This window comes from Mytilus edulis, chromosome 7 (genome assembly GCF_963676685.1).
Source record: "Mytilus edulis chromosome 7, xbMytEdul2.2, whole genome shotgun sequence".
In the NCBI taxonomy this organism is placed as follows: domain Eukaryota; kingdom Metazoa; phylum Mollusca; class Bivalvia; order Mytilida; family Mytilidae; genus Mytilus; species Mytilus edulis.
This window is the reverse complement of record NC_092350.1, coordinates 22,403,212-22,419,459: the sequence shown is the minus strand read 5'-3', so window position 1 is coordinate 22,419,459 and position 16,248 is coordinate 22,403,212. Positions and strand designations below refer to the sequence as shown.

The following is a 16,248-nucleotide window of genomic DNA, read 5'->3' as shown; positions in this document are numbered from 1 at the left end:
TGTGACCATCCATTATTATAAACACAACTACCTGTACTGACCATATCCTTACCTTGTGACCATCCATTATTATAAGGGACAACTACCTGAACTGACCATATCCTTACCTTGTGACCATCCATGATTGTAAGGGACAACTACCTGTACTGACCATATCCTTACCTTGTGACCATCCATTATTATAAGGGACAACTACCTGAACTGACCATATCCTTACCTTGTGACCATCCATTATTATAAGGGACAACTACCTGTACTGACCATATCCTTACCTTGTGACCATCCATTATTATAAGGGACAACTACCTGTACTGACCATATCCTTTATAAGGGACAACTACCTGAACTGACCATATCCTTACCTTGTGACCATCCATTATTATAAGGGACAACTACCTGAACTGACCATATCCTTACCTTGTGACCATCCATTATTATAAGGGACAACTACCTGAACTGACCATATCCTTACCTTGTGACCATCCATTATTATAAGGGACAACTACCTGAACTGACCATATCCTTACCTTGCGACCATCCATTATTATAAGGATGAACACCTCTGTCACATTTGTTATCTAGGAAGTAAGCAGCCAGGTTTGTCTCTTCATAGAGCTGATACAGCATGAACTTTGGTAGGGCATCTGTAGGCTTAAACCCCCTGTGTGATAACCAACTATACAGGGAAAATCCTAGAAAATAACAAAAATACTTTTGTAAGTGAATAAATGCTTAAGAAATACTTCTTATTAATCCTACTAAACCTAGGTTAATTTTCTCATGAAGACAAAAAAAATTGTTTAGAAAGGTTCAAAAGATTTAAGAGCATCTTTTTTATGCATTTAGGTACTTATCTATGAATCTATGAGATTCAAAGTCTTTATTAAACATGTGTTAAAAAATTGAGAATTCATTTCAAGAAAACATATGTTTATTACCATTGATGAAATAATCCGACTTCCATTGACAAGCCTGTTTAGGTAGTAAATGATTCTCAAAGATAACCACATGAGACTCAACAGCACCGCTGGCTTCAAAACTGTTGGTTAGGTTCATATTGATTAGGTACTTCTTCTCTTCATACAAGTTGTCAATGGAAAATCTGTTAGTAAAATACAGTCAGTGTAAAGAAAATGCAAGATCACTTCTTTTTTAAATTATCTCCTACATATAAAACATAAGTCTAATAAAGAAAATACAAACAATGCATAAATTTGTAAGTGTGTCCTAGAAGCTACTGCGGATTCATTGATATTCGTTGGATACCAATTTTCGTGGATTTCGTGGGTGCAGGTTAACCACGAATTCAAATGTTCAACGAATTGCAAATTTTACATTGGCTTATAAGCAGACATTCGCAAAATCACGAAATTAAATATCCACGAAAGTGTTAGTTTTCCTTAATCCACGAAAATTGGTACCCACGAAAATAAATGAATCCACAGTATCTGACAGACATGCACTCATATATTATGACTATAAGACAGTAGTTTGTTACCAATTATCCATGGTCTATCACAAATATTTATTCTAAAACTAAAGGATCAATGCAAGATGATTGCAAGTACATTTCCTTAATTTACAAGAAAAATCACACTACTGTATGTCTTGGGTCATGTTACATCTACTTCAGACCAGATGATGATGGTGATGAATGGCTGTTTGATGTCTATTGCCTCAGACAATATCAAAATATTGTGGTTCAGTAGAAAGAATGAAAACTAATATAAACATAAAGAACCAACTGTTTTAAAAGTTTTACTTAAGATAGAAAAAAAACAGGTGAATCTGAGAGCTACTGCTCACTGATGATACCCCACCACAAGTAGATAATATTAATAGTGTAAAAATATGCAAGTGTTCAGTAAACAGGAAGTTGTCCAGTGATGACTCTGAAAACATCTCACACAGTAAAGCTGACTTCTATAAACCCGGAAACCAAATTTCAGAAATCCTTGTATTGTAGTTCCTGAGAAAAATGTGATGAAAATTTTCAACTTGGCTATCATGTGTTAAATCATACAAGTGTTCAGTAAAGAGAAAGTTGTTCAGTGATGAATCTGAAAACGCATCACACAGTATAGCTGACTTATATAAACCCTGAAACCAAATTTCAAATTTCTCTGTATTGTAGTTCCTGAGAAAAATGCAACAAAACATATTCATGGGACTGACAGACTGACGGACTGACAGACTGACGGACTGACGGAAGGATGGAAGGATGGACAGACAGAGGTAAAACACTATACCCCCCTTTTTTTAAAGCGGGGGTATAATAAAAAAAATAATAATGTATAGACTTACTCTATCAGCATAACTCCATACAGGTCAAAATATTCCTGTTTTCCTGAAAGAAGATTACACAAATTAAAGATGACATAAACATAGCAATAAAGGGACATTTACAATTGCCTTAAATTTCATTAATTTTTTCAAACTTTTGATAATTTTGAAATATTTTTTTATCCCTTGAACATCTTATTTGTATATATGGAATGATAAAATGGTCTATGAGAAATTAAGTTAACTTTTAATTGTGTTGAAATGTCTATATGTCTTTTACTTTTTCTGTTCGACAGTTGCTGTCTCATTGATATATAACCCAAGATAAATAAGAAGATGTGGTATAAGTGCCAATGAGACAACTCTTCATCCAAGTCACTATGAATAAAAAGTTAACTATTATAGGTCAAAGTATGGACTTCAACAGCCTTGGCTCACATCCAACAGCAAACAATAAAGGGTCCAAAAATGACTAGTGTAAAAAAATTCAAACAGGAAAACCAACGGTCAAACTTTTTTATTTATTTGTATGCAAAACCAATTAGGTTTTACTCACCCCACTGGTAATCGAATAAGGTCAGTTCAAAGGTCAACTTCTCTATCCTGACTGTCAACATGAAGTCACATGGATCTATCTTGACCTCTGCCTCCATGGAGGTACTGAGCAGTCCTATATCCATACAACACTGGACATCTGTACAGGTTTGGTCAATATAACAGTTTATATTGAATGGTAGAGCCTTCAACTCAGACATGTGGGTACTACATTCTGTAAAATAGTTATGTTATTTGTATCAAGTTTACCATAGCTGTGCATGTTTTCTATAAATAAGAATCTTCCCAATATATTGTGTACAATGTAATTCGGAAAAATATGAGTCCGTTTTGGCTTATAAGTTTAAATAGAATGATACAATTACAGCAATCAGAGGGTAAAAAAGCAAAAGAAATCCATGTTAAAATTTTAAAACAAAACCAGTCAAATTCTAGGTGCTCTGTAGAAGTAATTTTAGTCAAAATTATGTTTTAAACTAACCTGTTCTCCACCCATTGAGAGGTGGACTGTAAGGAGAGTTATATCTCTGACAAGCTTTGTCACTGAGGTATGGAGCTATACCTAATGTCTCCTTCAGTTTAGAGATCTCTATCGGAGATAATGCACTGGTTAGATCAATGCCATGCTCCTTTTTCCACTCTGACACAGAAAACTCTGTCAAAAATTAGAAATAGTGGTCAAATTTGTTGGAACATAAAACCATAATTCTGATGTTCTCAAAAATACCAGTATCAACATTTAATTCTAAACAACTTTTAAAATGATAATTCAAATGTTTTGTTAAATGTCTGTATTTAACATATGTTTACTTGAAATTAGACTTGATATTTCAAAATCCTACTACTTGGTCAAATAACAGTATTTACATAGATATTTTATTTTTTTTTCTTCAAAAATATACACCAATGATACCAGATTTTATAGTAGTGACTGGTATTATATTCAGTATTTTAGGCTGATCTGAATAAACAGACAGAAAAAGTTGTTAGACTCTTACTTGGATTAACAAATCCAGTCTGCCAATCACAAGGTTTCTTTGTAAGTTTAGTGTTGGAGAATATTGCTTGTGTAAACATGCACGGTTCTGATGATTCAAAACACAGACTGATGTTCAACTCTATCATATATTGGTGGTCACTCTCTAAGTCATAGATGGCATAGCTGGGGGAAAAAATGTAAAATTAATACCAGATAGTTCAAAATCTACTTACATTTATTCAGCTCCAAATTCTTATCTTTATATCTTTCATATTGCCCTATATTTATTTCAATTGTTTTCTGAATGTAGAAATCACTATTTCTACAACATGTTTCTTGGATTCTTTGCAAGTTAAATAAAACATTCATGTATGTCCAGTGACAAATGTTTCGGTTCAATATAAGATGACAAAAAAGAAAATAAAGCACATCTATTACAATATGGGACTCCTCTCATAAAATGTTTGAATAAAATTGATCATAAGTTTTGATCTTATACGATGAGTGTTTTTACTCTTTTGGTTTTTTTTTCTGAAAGGAGAGGATGTTATAAAACAGGATTTATTTAAATTTGAAAGATCATGAGAGATTGAAATTCATGATTAAAATGCATACATGCAGTTGGTAAGTGGTTGTCATTTGATGATGTAGTTCATAAGTGTTAATCAATTCTTGTTTTTTATATAGATTAGATCGTTAGTTTTCCTGTTTGAATGGTTTAAAACTAGTCATTATGGGAGCCCTTTATTGTTTGCTGTTTGTTGTGAACCAAGACTTTGTTTTGAAGGCCGTACTTTGACCTATAATGGTATTCTTTTACAAATTGTTACTTGAATGGAGAGTTGTCTCATTGGCATCATACCACATCTTCTTATATCTAAATACAAATTTTACTGTATTTAAAGATTGAGTGATCGTTGGTGGCTTTACGCCGCATTAGTACAATTTAAAGATAAATATCCTTACTCTAAGCGGAAGACTTTATCCATGTACAGTTTGTGACCAGTGGCTGTAAAATAAATAAGGTAAAACAAGATTAATTTATATTAAGGGCAATTAAGAGTCAAATTAATTATTTGAAAATGCACTAGATTTTGTCAAGCTAGTAGAAAAAATATAAATATGCAAAATAATTTAGGGCCTTGATTGTTTTTAGTCAAGAAACATTTGACATGCTGCTAATTTTCATCATTTCAAAGATATAGTTTCAAGTAAATGATTACAAAAAAAATAGATGAGATGTAGAGTATTCTTCATTGAGACAGAATCCCAACCACTAACAAATATTTTCATTGATCAACTCTTTTCTAACAAACTACACTTTTTAAAAGTTCTAGATATATTTACTTTGGTAATATGATATATATGTGGGATACTGATGGGTTTTTTTCTAACAAATAATCCCTAAATATTTCTTTCTAATTGATTGATTGTTGGTTGCTTAACGTCCTGTTGCAATTCTTTTAAATTGTTAATTGGGCAAAACTAAATGTCAAATATCCTTTAAATTAAATTGTTGACTGGATAATTGTATTTAAAGTGAAATTTTAAATAAATGCAAACTAACTTTGCTTAGAACTCTTAAATAATTGATTTGAAGCATTTTAAAATAGACAGAAAACTTACCCCAGTCAAAGTCATACAAGGAAACATTAAACATGAGGTTCTCTATACCAATGGTCAGTCTCTGATCACAGGGGTCAAGAGTTAGGACAGCATTGATAGAATGACCTATAATGTCTACATCTAAGCAACAGTCCACAGCAGTACAAGATGACAGCAGTCTACAAGACATTCCATTCTGGAGAGATGGTATCACTGTTGTTACAGGACATTCTGTGATGAGAAAGGGAAAGCATAGTACGATAAGAAAACATATAGACAGCATATCCTTGTAAGATAACATAGACTCAAAGACAGACAATTCTGTTCGGTAAATATGACCCGACAAGTGTAAATATCAGAATCCTGCAAAAATCAAGGTACAAACCTGACTGTGCTTTCATGTAAAATGTATCTACTGAATGTTGTCATACAACAAAATACAAATTAGGAATGTATGCAGGCTTTAGCAAAACAAAGAAATCAAATATCTCTCAAAATACTAGTTTTTCTCAATCATAGGAAAATTGGTATCCACATGAACATATGAATCCACAGTACTTTAACTCGACTTCCTTACCATTCTTCCATCCCTGTACAGCAGGTGTATAGTCAGTTCTGTTACATGGTGTTCCTTTCAGGTAACCAGCCACACCCAGATCTTTAACCAACTGCAGAATAGCATACTCAGGCAGGGTGTTCCCAGGAACAAAATGTCTCTCTGTCATCCAGCTTTTCAATGAGAACCCTGTAAAACAAACTTTCTATTATTCTGTATGCTTCTACTATATTGGATGACATTTAAATTTGATTTCTTGTAGCTATAAATGGTTTTCATTTTACAATGAAATAAATTTAAGTTGCTGCTAAAATTTAAATAGGTTTTCCTGCAATAATATTAAATGGAAATTTAGGGAAAAGGAAATGGGTTTAATATACATGAGACATACTACTCCTCCAATATATATGAGGCTGTGTATTTATTGCTGATGTTCATCTTGTTAGTTGCTTGAAGGTCCTCCACAACTATTTTACAGCAAGGTAATGACTCACTGTACCTTTTTAATGTGAATTGTTAATAGTAATAATACTGAAATGTTTAATCCAATTCATGAGACAATTCCGATACAAAAATAATAAATCAGTCATTTCTATTTACTCCGTCAAACAATTTGCCACTGACCTGGTATGTTATAGTCTCTGTTCCAGTCACACTTAGGTTTAGGCATCCTTACATTCTCTGCTATGGTCCTATTGATCACACAATAGGTAGGTTCCAGACATACACTAAGGTTGACTGACAGCAGGAATTCATTGCTACTCTGTAACTCATCTATGATGTAACTGAAAATAAAATTAGGAAAGTAAATATATGACAAATCATTCACAAAAAAATGAAATGTTCAAAGCAAGTAATTTTGGAACAAACAAAGTATCTTTTTTTATATCACCAATTTAGTTTGATAAACATATATATATATATTTCAAGTGATGCAGCTATGAAATTAAATTAAAATTATACATTGGATAATTCACTCACTCAATTTTTAGCACTCCATTCATGTAAAATTGTCTTTTCTCTCCTGCAAAAAGAAAACAAATGATCATAGTTGTGACTGTTCATATTCCAGATTATTTCATTAAAAATGGTGAGGTACTGAATTGAATTACTTTTTAGAGTATTACAATAAGAATTTCATAATCTTTTATTTCTACTGTTTCAAATTTTTATGCTTGATCTTACCGGTATTTCTGTTTGTGTGTAATTTTTTTCAATACATATAAAAAAAAATTTCAACAAAAATCTCTGCCATTTGCATTTAAGTGATATTTATTCTATTTCAATGTAAAAAATATGCTTATTCTAATATGGTTGTGAAAGCATTTTGAATAACTCCATCTTATAACTAGGATATATATCAAACAAAGTTTTTAAATGTTGGTATTTCAATGACCATTTTGTTTTTTTTATCTCAATTCTGAAGCTGTAGATTCAATTTGACAAATACCGTACTTTATTCAGAGTTATACAAAGTTTTGAATAATATTTTTTTACCATATTTATAACCAATCAGTGAATGATTATGAGTCAGCTTCTCTATTCCAACACTCAGAACAAAACTGCAGGCATCCAGTTTAATAAAATACACAAATGACCTGTCTAGTAAGGACATTTCTACACAACATCTAACAGCTGTACATGTGTCCTCCACTATACAGGTTGTCTCTGTCTCTTTCAGGTAGGGAACAGATATTGGTGTTTTACATTCTGAAAATATACCAATTACACTATACTAATGTATTAATTGAAAAAAAAATATGTTTCTACAATATTTGATGAGGTGCAAACATGGCCAAGGAGAAATCAGGAAATTCAAATACAAGTTAGAAAATATTCTTTTTTTTTTTTTTTTTTTTTTTTTTTTTTTTTTTTTTTTTTTTTTTTTTTTTTTTAAATGTTAAAATATTTTATTTGAATTTTACATTTGTTAGAGATATACATGAAGTACCGGTACCTTATCCCGGCCTCGTTAACGTTAGTATATAGCATTTTATTGATAAGTTAGTACTTGTTAGTGCACAATATGTATATATAGTAATAATGACATGTATGTAACTGAATAGAAATATGATAACAAGATGTATAATAAATTCTAATTTATGAAATTAATTTAATTTTTTCTGCAACCAGATTATGGAATTTTTCATATTTGCCTTCTTTATTTATCAATATTTCGTGATATTGAAGAAATTCTTTTTTGAAAATTTCAAACATATTAATTTGTTTTGTTTTTTGTTCGGATGTATAGTATCCTTTGTATACAGTAAAAATAATAATTGTAATTAAATCATTTATACTGTAGTAACTTGTATCGTTTATTTTGTATCCGTACAAAAGTGATTTAATTGATATGATGTGATGTCCTATTTTAAGTTTATCAAGTAAAAGTTTTATTTTATCCCAAAATGATTTCAGAAATTTGCATGTTAAAAAGTAGTGCTCATAATCTTCGATGACATCACAAATATTACATAGCGGAGTTTTAGTTATTTTCCAAGAGAAAAGTAATTGTTTGGTTGGTAAAATGTAGTGCAGAAATTTCCATCTTAACATTTTGAATTTATTATCTTGTATATAATAAAAGATATAATTTAGCATTTGTTGTCTTTTGTTTGTGTTGTTTTCCAAGATAAATATGTTGTCCCATTTTTGAAATCCTATTGGTTTTTCATAATATCTATTTAAGAGGGAGATGTAAATGTCTTTGGAGGAAATGTTTTTAAGTGATACCATTTTTCCTTTTTTATCTTTAAATTTATATTCGGAGTCAGTGGCAACTTTTGTTTTTAATGATTCTTCTTTAGTTAGCTCTTGTAACCACTGTTTTGGTATTGCTTTCATTAATTTAGAATATTCTGAAAACCAGTTAGCATGACAGGAAAGTTTATCTAAGATCATGTTTTGATTAAATTTTCCTTTATTATCAATAATGTCATTTAAAAAAAGAATTTTGCTGTTTATCCAGTTTTTGAAGATGAGACATTTACCGTTTAATTTGATATTTTTATTGCCCCATATAAGCTGCTGTCTTATTTGTTTATATGATAGATGATCCAATTCCTTTTCAGATTTTGTATTTATCCATGATTTGATTATTCTTAAGTAAAATTGTGGAATTAGTTTTTTCAGTTTATAGACCAAATTAATATTGTTGAAATTCATTTTAAATATAAGGAATTCTTGTCCAAATTTATCAAAATAAAATCTTGGTAATACTTTCCAATTGGGTGATAGATCTTCGTTTTCGATGAGTTTTTTTACCCAACTAATATTTATCGCTTCTAGATATTTATCTATGTTTATCATTTTAAGCCCGCCAGCATGGTAATTTTTACTTATTATATCCCTTTTAACCTTTTCAGATTTATTATTCCATATAAAACTGTATATTATTTTTTTAAATTTTGCTAGGTATTCGTTATCAATTTCGGTTACAGATGCAACATAAGTAATATTCGGTAAGATTAATGATTTAACAAGAGTTATCTTACCTAACATAGTTAAATTTCTTTTATTCCAATCTTTAATTATTTTTTCAGATTTTTCGTATTGTCGTTGCAAGTTTAATTTTTTACACTCATTTTTATTAAGTCCAAAGTATATTCCTAAAACTTTTATAGGTTTTTGTGTAAAATTAATGTTTTCAACTTTATCTTTGCAGGCTTTTAAATTGCCGAGCCATATTCCTTCTGTTTTATTTCGGTTAAGCTTTAGGCCTGAAAGTGATCCAAAAATTTCTATAATATTCAGAGTTAATGACACTTCTTGTTTTGAATTTAAAAATAAAGTGGTGTCGTCTGCAAGCTGGCTTAATTTTAATGTATGGGTTTTATTATCTAGTTTAATTTGAAAGCCTTTAAAATTTTTATTTTGTCTTAATCTACTAGCTAAAATTTCAACAGCAATTACGAAAATTATAGAACTCGCGGGACACCCTTGACGGATACCGCGCTCAATGTTGAAGGGTCTTGAAATCCAGCCATTATTTAATATGCAACCCTTTATATCTGTGTATAAAGTATTTATCCACCTCAAAAGAGATTCCTGGAAGCCAAATTTCTTTAAAGAACAATACATAAATTCCCATTCTAGCGAGTCAAATGCCTTTGTGAAGTCTAAAAATAAGATAGCTCCATCTACATTGAATTTTTCCGAATAATCTATAATATCCTGGATTTGTCTAATATTAAATCCTATATATCTGTTTTTTACATAACCGTTTTGATCACTATGAATGATTTTATGCAATATTGGTTTCAGTCTTTGTGCAAGAGAGTATGCTATAATTTTGGTATCTACATTTAGTAAGGTAATTGGTCTATAATTATCTAAATTTAATGGGTCATTTTTCTTGTATATAAGGGTAATCAATCCAAGTTTCTGAGAATTTGTTAATTCTTTTTTTTCATAGCAATTATTAAAAACATCTACAGCAAAGGTTTGTAAATTTGACCAGAAAGCTCTATAAAATTCAATTGAGAGACCATCGATACCTGGTGTTTTATTATGTTTCATTTTAAAAACAGATTGTGTACATTCCTCTATTGTCAGGTTGCCGTCAATTTCATTACCTTCTTTTGTACTTAATTTGTAATTTATTTTAGTTTTTTCAATATAATTTTCAATTTCTGTTAGATCAGGATTAGTTGACTTATATAAATTGACATAATAATTTCTCCCCGTTTCTAATATTTTGCCTTGATCTTCTGTTAATTCTCCTTTACTGTCTCTTATAGCAGTAATGTTTTTCCTTGTTTGTCTTGATTTTTCTAATCCCAAAAAATATTTTGTATTTTTTTCGCCCTCTTCTATCCATTTAACTCGTGATCTTATTTGTGCCCCTTTTATTTTATCTGAATATAAAGTTTGTAGTGTTTCTTCTGTTTTATTTATTGAATCTATTATATTTGGCAAATTATTATTTTTTTCATCTATGTAGTTATCGTGAATTTCATTCAAAAGTTTAAGTTCTTGTTCTAGTTTTGTAATTTCATCTCTTTTATGTTTAGCTTTTATTTTACAATGTTCTATAGTTTTCTCTCTAACTTCTATTTTAAAAAGATCCCACACGATTGCTAGACTTTTTTTATTTCTTAATTTTTCATATTTATCTATCAAAGTATTTATTTTTAGTTTGTATGATTCGTCGTTAAGGATATTATTGTTTAATTTGAAGTATCCCTTTCCTTTGTTCCCTTGACAATGATTAATTTTAAGTGAAATCGCTAAGTGATCTGTATATTGAATTGTTGCAGGTCGTATATCAGTGCTGAGTACTCTTGGTCTCACATCTTCACTTACTAGAAAATAATCAATTCTACTAGCTACTTCATTATTTTTTCTTTTCCAGGTATATTGCGTTTTATTTGGATTTATAGCTCTCCATATATCTATAACTTTTAGTTTTTTTATCAGAGTTTTTAGCCCATTTGTCTTATTTTTTATTTTTTGTTGATCTTTTCTATTACTTTTTCTATCTTTTATATTAAGCGTTTCATTCATATCACCGCCTATGATAATTATACCAAGACTATATTTTTCAATGACACTTAAAGCTTTTTTAAAGAATATATTTCTATCTTTACTTGTGTTTGGGGCATAAAGGTTTACAAAAGTAAATATATTTTTGTCGATTTCTATGTTGATTAAAACAATTCTTCCGTGTTGATCTACATATTTATCTATGATTTCATACTTAATTTTTTGGTTGATATAAATCGAAACACCTCTTGATTGTGTGCTTCCAAAACTATGATATAAATCGCCCGTAAATTCTTTATCTATTAAATTGTTCGAAAAATGTGTTTCTTGTAAAAATATTATGTTGCATTTTTGTTGTTTTATCCATTCTTTTAGTCTAATTCTTTTTTCATATTTTCCTAACCCCTGACAATTTAAAGAACATATATGCAATGGATTAAGTGACATCTTGATTTTGTTTTAAAAAAGTATTTGATACATGTATTTCAAATATAAAAAGCATAATATACATACAAATATATACAGAATTTAGAGCTAAAAATACAATCATATGTGCATCTCTAGTGACAGGTTTAGCTTTGACTGTACATGTGTGAGTTGCTAGACGAAATATAATTACATGTACACACATACATTTAATTTCATATTGACTGACTTTATTAGGTTTCCACCTATTTCTATATTTAGAATTGTTAGCTGGTAAAATATATTGACCTTCACATGTAAAACGATTAATTCGCACGAGGATTAACTTTAATAGACTAATATACCGTACATAGAAATATATAAATGTGATGGATGTAATATATATCTTTCTGAATTGGTGAGTATTGAATTTATTTTTCGTTAATTGTATATTTTTAAAACACATTTCAGAAATAAAGACATTAATAACCAAGTAGCAAAAATAACGGGAGAATATTATCAAATACTTTCGTATGCTTGTGATAACAGTACAGATAATATTACAACTATTTTGTTTAAGGGGCTTGACTTTAATTATACAGATATTTAGCAGGACACGGAGATTCTGATGCAAATAATTAAAAAAATGAAGACATAATACATGAATGAAAACTTTTGAGGCTACAACTAAAAAAGGATAATTATCTGCATATAAAAACAGGTATAAATAGGTCAAACTGATTTGTTTACATTTTGTATACAGGTGTGTGGAAATAGCGATGGAATTAATTTGCATATCTATATAAATATAGTAGAGTGCTATTGCTTTTCTGTTTACATGATTATATGACATAGCGCACATATTGATATTGTGGTACATTGAAACACAAATTATTACATATATATATATAACTATACTAGTTGTTTCATATGAAAAAAGAAGAATTAGTTTCATTGATCTATACATATTATATTGACAACAATCTATATATAGAGTTTATTGTTTTATTTTGTTTTGTGCAGAGTATATACAATCTAATGTTATTGTATCATACACTGCCACATATTTTTTTAATTGTTTTTTATGAATATATATAAAATAGGAGTATATACAGATATTTGTACAAGTGCAAATTATTATGTCCATTGACTTAGGCATTGTTGTATGGATAATATATTTTGAAAGGAAATGGTATATGGTAACTGTTCTTGTACCTATGTCTTTGATGATTTACTGGAATCAGTTTGTCTTTTGTGATATTCATCTGTAGGGGTTGTTGCTGGTCTTTTCCCCTGTTTTTGTACTGGTGTTGTTGATTCAGGGTTTACAATGAATTTGTCTATTGGTCCTTTTGATTCAACTTTTGGCTTGTTTTTTGTTTTGTCTTTGTTTTTCTTTTTTCTTGTTTTTTTCTCCTGTGAATCAGGATCAATTTCTGTAACGACTTTACTGATAGCTGTTGTTTTTGCTGTTATTGCTTCTGTAGGTAGCAATATGGACTGTGAAGGTGGGGTTTCACTGTGATCAACATGATCACCAATGTCAGTCTCTTCCCCACTTTCACTTTCACTAGAATCAGACTGGTCATCTGTTTTATTAGCTTCATTGTCTGATGCTGTTTTACTAGGAGTGTCATTATCTGGTGCTGGTTTACTAGGAGTTTGGCATTCTTTTGCTTTATGCCCTTCTTTTCCACATTCATTACAAACCCAATCGTTTTGGCATTTGTCCTGTTTGTGTCCCTTTTTCAGGCATTTTTGACAAGTAATATGTGCATTTATGTAGATTTGGCCTTTGTAATATATTTTGGCATTGTACTTGCTTATCCTTGTGAATCTGGGTAGTGTGCCTTCCAATGGTTCGACAAAAAAGATTCTGTCTCCAGATTGGCAGTCGGTCATTTCGCCATTTATTCTCACTCTCTCTCTGAAATAGCTTGTAACGACTACGCCATTAGATTGAAAGAACGAGAAGATCATACCGTCCTCAGCTGATAGTGGAATGTTGGACACACGTATTCGGAGGTATTCTGGGCGTTGTTCAGCTACAGGGATTCTTGGGTTTTTATCGTATACTGTTAAAAGTTTGTTACGTATAGATACACCTCTTGTAAGGAGGTGATCTCTTGCTAGTTCTTGTGCAAGATAAATACGCCACATTCCCTTGACTCTTTGTAACCCTTTCATTTGGAATCTGGGTACCTCTGAACCGATACTTTTGTAAACTTCTTCATGTTGTAAGAAGTCTTTTTGTTGGAGTTCTGTATTGCCAAATAAATCTGTTTCTAAAATGAATACCGGTTTTACTGACCTCAGTTCCTCAAGACCTTCATGTATCGGGTAAAAGTTGGTATGTTTATGATATGCTGGTTGTGAAACCGCATCGGAATATGAGTTGATTTCAGCCATGTTGTTTGTTTTGGTTTTCTTGACTGGTTGGATATATTAAATTTACGGTGTTAAGCGTTTGTTAAAATGTTTAATATACTTTTCAAACTTTCCTGATTGTTATTTTCTGTAACACTATACAAATTGGTAATCTTAGACGAATATTTCTTTGGTTATTTAACAATATTTAAGGAGCACGACGAGTTCCGTGGATATCGTTCGATGCCCCTTACATATTCTACTACTTGGTCCAAAAAGAATACAATACCACATCCTCACTCCTAAACTTGTTAAATTAAAAATTTTAAATACATAACTAGTAAAATATTCAACAGTTAAATAATCAAAGCGCTGAAAGTCCTGGAAGTCATGCAAAATTATAGTGAGGTAATACAATGGAAGCATTTGTTCTTATGACTTTTTTTTAGATATATGGTTAAAGTTTTTTTTATTGGTTTGCTGTCTCATTGACTATTACCCCTCACATTGTATTTATCCATTTGTGCTGGCTTCAATTATCCTTAACACATTGTAATTACAATATCTCCTTCCACTGAAGTATGTAAAACTCATATTTGACAAAGAAAAACATATTAACCTTAACTTGAGAACTTAGGCATAACATTTTTTTATACTTCCTATGTTTTCCTGCTGATCTGCCAATTACAAACTGATTAAAAACTAACTCTTCTAAGTAGTGGTTTTTATGATATCAGGTGTTTCCCATGTGATTCCATACACATGACACCCATCTCTAATTAATATAAGAGCAAAGAAAACTGAGAACAATTTTACCTTTCATCCATCCATCAAAGTTTGGTCCCCAAGGTGCTACCTGTCTATTACAAGATGTGTCATGTAGGTAGGAAGACAGGTCTAAATATTCCATCATCTGGGATACAATATACTTTGGTATAGTTTTGGTTCCTTTTAGGTCCCTTTCTGTCAGCCATCTTGACAGGGAAAATCCTAAAACATTCCAAGACATCATAAATAAGGTAACAGAAGGCATGATTCATTTGTTTTGTGAGGATTTTGATCAAAAAGCATAAAACATTATTCCAAATGGTCAAGAACTGATAACTCATCATTTCTGGTCAACATTGTATTCATAGTTTACTTGCATGTTTTTTACATAAAGTAAAAGCCTACTATTTTGCAATTATTTATTGCAATATTTAAACTCAAGTTTTTTGCATATAAATTTTACACACATCTTATACAACGATCTCTGTTCTTAAAATCAGTGTTAGTAGTATTGAAATTTAGTCTCTCCCCTTAAATAAAACAGTTCTATGGTTAAGGGCCTTTATAAACAACCTTCATTCAAAAAAATACTAATAACCACTAATAAAGCTGGTTTGATATTCAAGACAGCCAGTGTACCTTGTATATTGAATCCATGTGTGAAATTGCACTGCATCTTAGGTATCAAAGAATTTTGAAGGATTACAGCTGATTCTATAGCACATGGCCCTTTCGATTCAAAACATACACTGATGTTCATGTTTACAATATACAGGTTTTCTTCTGATAAATCATCTACTGTTAATCTGTAAAATATTTTAAATGGACATTTAATCATGTTTATTTAAGACAAAATAGATACATGTAGTCAAAAAAACTAAATTATGTCCCCTGAATGTAAATCTTGTGTAAAAAGAATCTGTCATTAAAGTGTAAAATGTAGGTCAGAAAGACATGATTTCTAAATTTTGTTTTGTATTTTGAAAGAGAAACATATCAGTAAAATAATCACTGTTATACCATTTTGAATTCATTGTGTATGTTCACTGTCCAGTGGCAAATGTCTCATGCATATTCAGGTCAAGAACCAATTAATTAAGTAGGAAGGTTTAATAAAGTAAGTAAAGAATTTATATATAAATAGAGATAAGGCTAAATCAGTGATTAATAAAATAAATATTTGCAACAAAGTCTCTGCTACAAATTAAGCCAACAGTCTAAATAGCGGCCCCTAAATAGATCTTAC

The 16,248-nt window shown here is 30.4% G+C and overlaps 2 protein-coding genes across 2 annotated transcripts in view; both read right to left on the bottom strand.

The window, feature by feature from the left end:
- The window catches only part of LOC139483021 (uncharacterized), a 136,689-nt gene that overhangs the window by 83,805 nt on the left and 36,636 nt on the right, over positions 1-16,248 (bottom strand). The window contains exons 40-53 of the mRNA XM_071267050.1: positions 15,642-15,808; positions 15,051-15,224; positions 7,476-7,688; positions 6,960-7,002; positions 6,603-6,763; positions 6,000-6,167; positions 5,444-5,653; positions 4,784-4,826; positions 3,837-4,000; positions 3,320-3,493; positions 2,840-3,052; positions 2,305-2,347; positions 939-1,102; positions 528-692 (exon numbers count right to left, since the gene is read on the bottom strand). Of these exons, the coding sequence (XP_071123151.1) occupies positions 528-692; positions 939-1,102; positions 2,305-2,347; positions 2,840-3,052; positions 3,320-3,493; positions 3,837-4,000; positions 4,784-4,826; positions 5,444-5,653; positions 6,000-6,167; positions 6,603-6,763; positions 6,960-7,002; positions 7,476-7,688; positions 15,051-15,224; positions 15,642-15,808 (2,102 nt within the window). The remainder of the gene's footprint in view (positions 1-527; positions 693-938; positions 1,103-2,304; positions 2,348-2,839; positions 3,053-3,319; positions 3,494-3,836; positions 4,001-4,783; positions 4,827-5,443; positions 5,654-5,999; positions 6,168-6,602; positions 6,764-6,959; positions 7,003-7,475; positions 7,689-15,050; positions 15,225-15,641; positions 15,809-16,248) is intronic.
- LOC139481088 (uncharacterized) lies at positions 12,160-14,481 on the bottom strand. Its single transcript, XM_071264177.1, has one exon. The coding sequence runs from the start codon at positions 14,274-14,276 to the stop codon at positions 13,083-13,085; it is 1,194 nt and encodes a 397-aa protein (XP_071120278.1). The 5' UTR covers positions 14,277-14,481; the 3' UTR covers positions 12,160-13,082.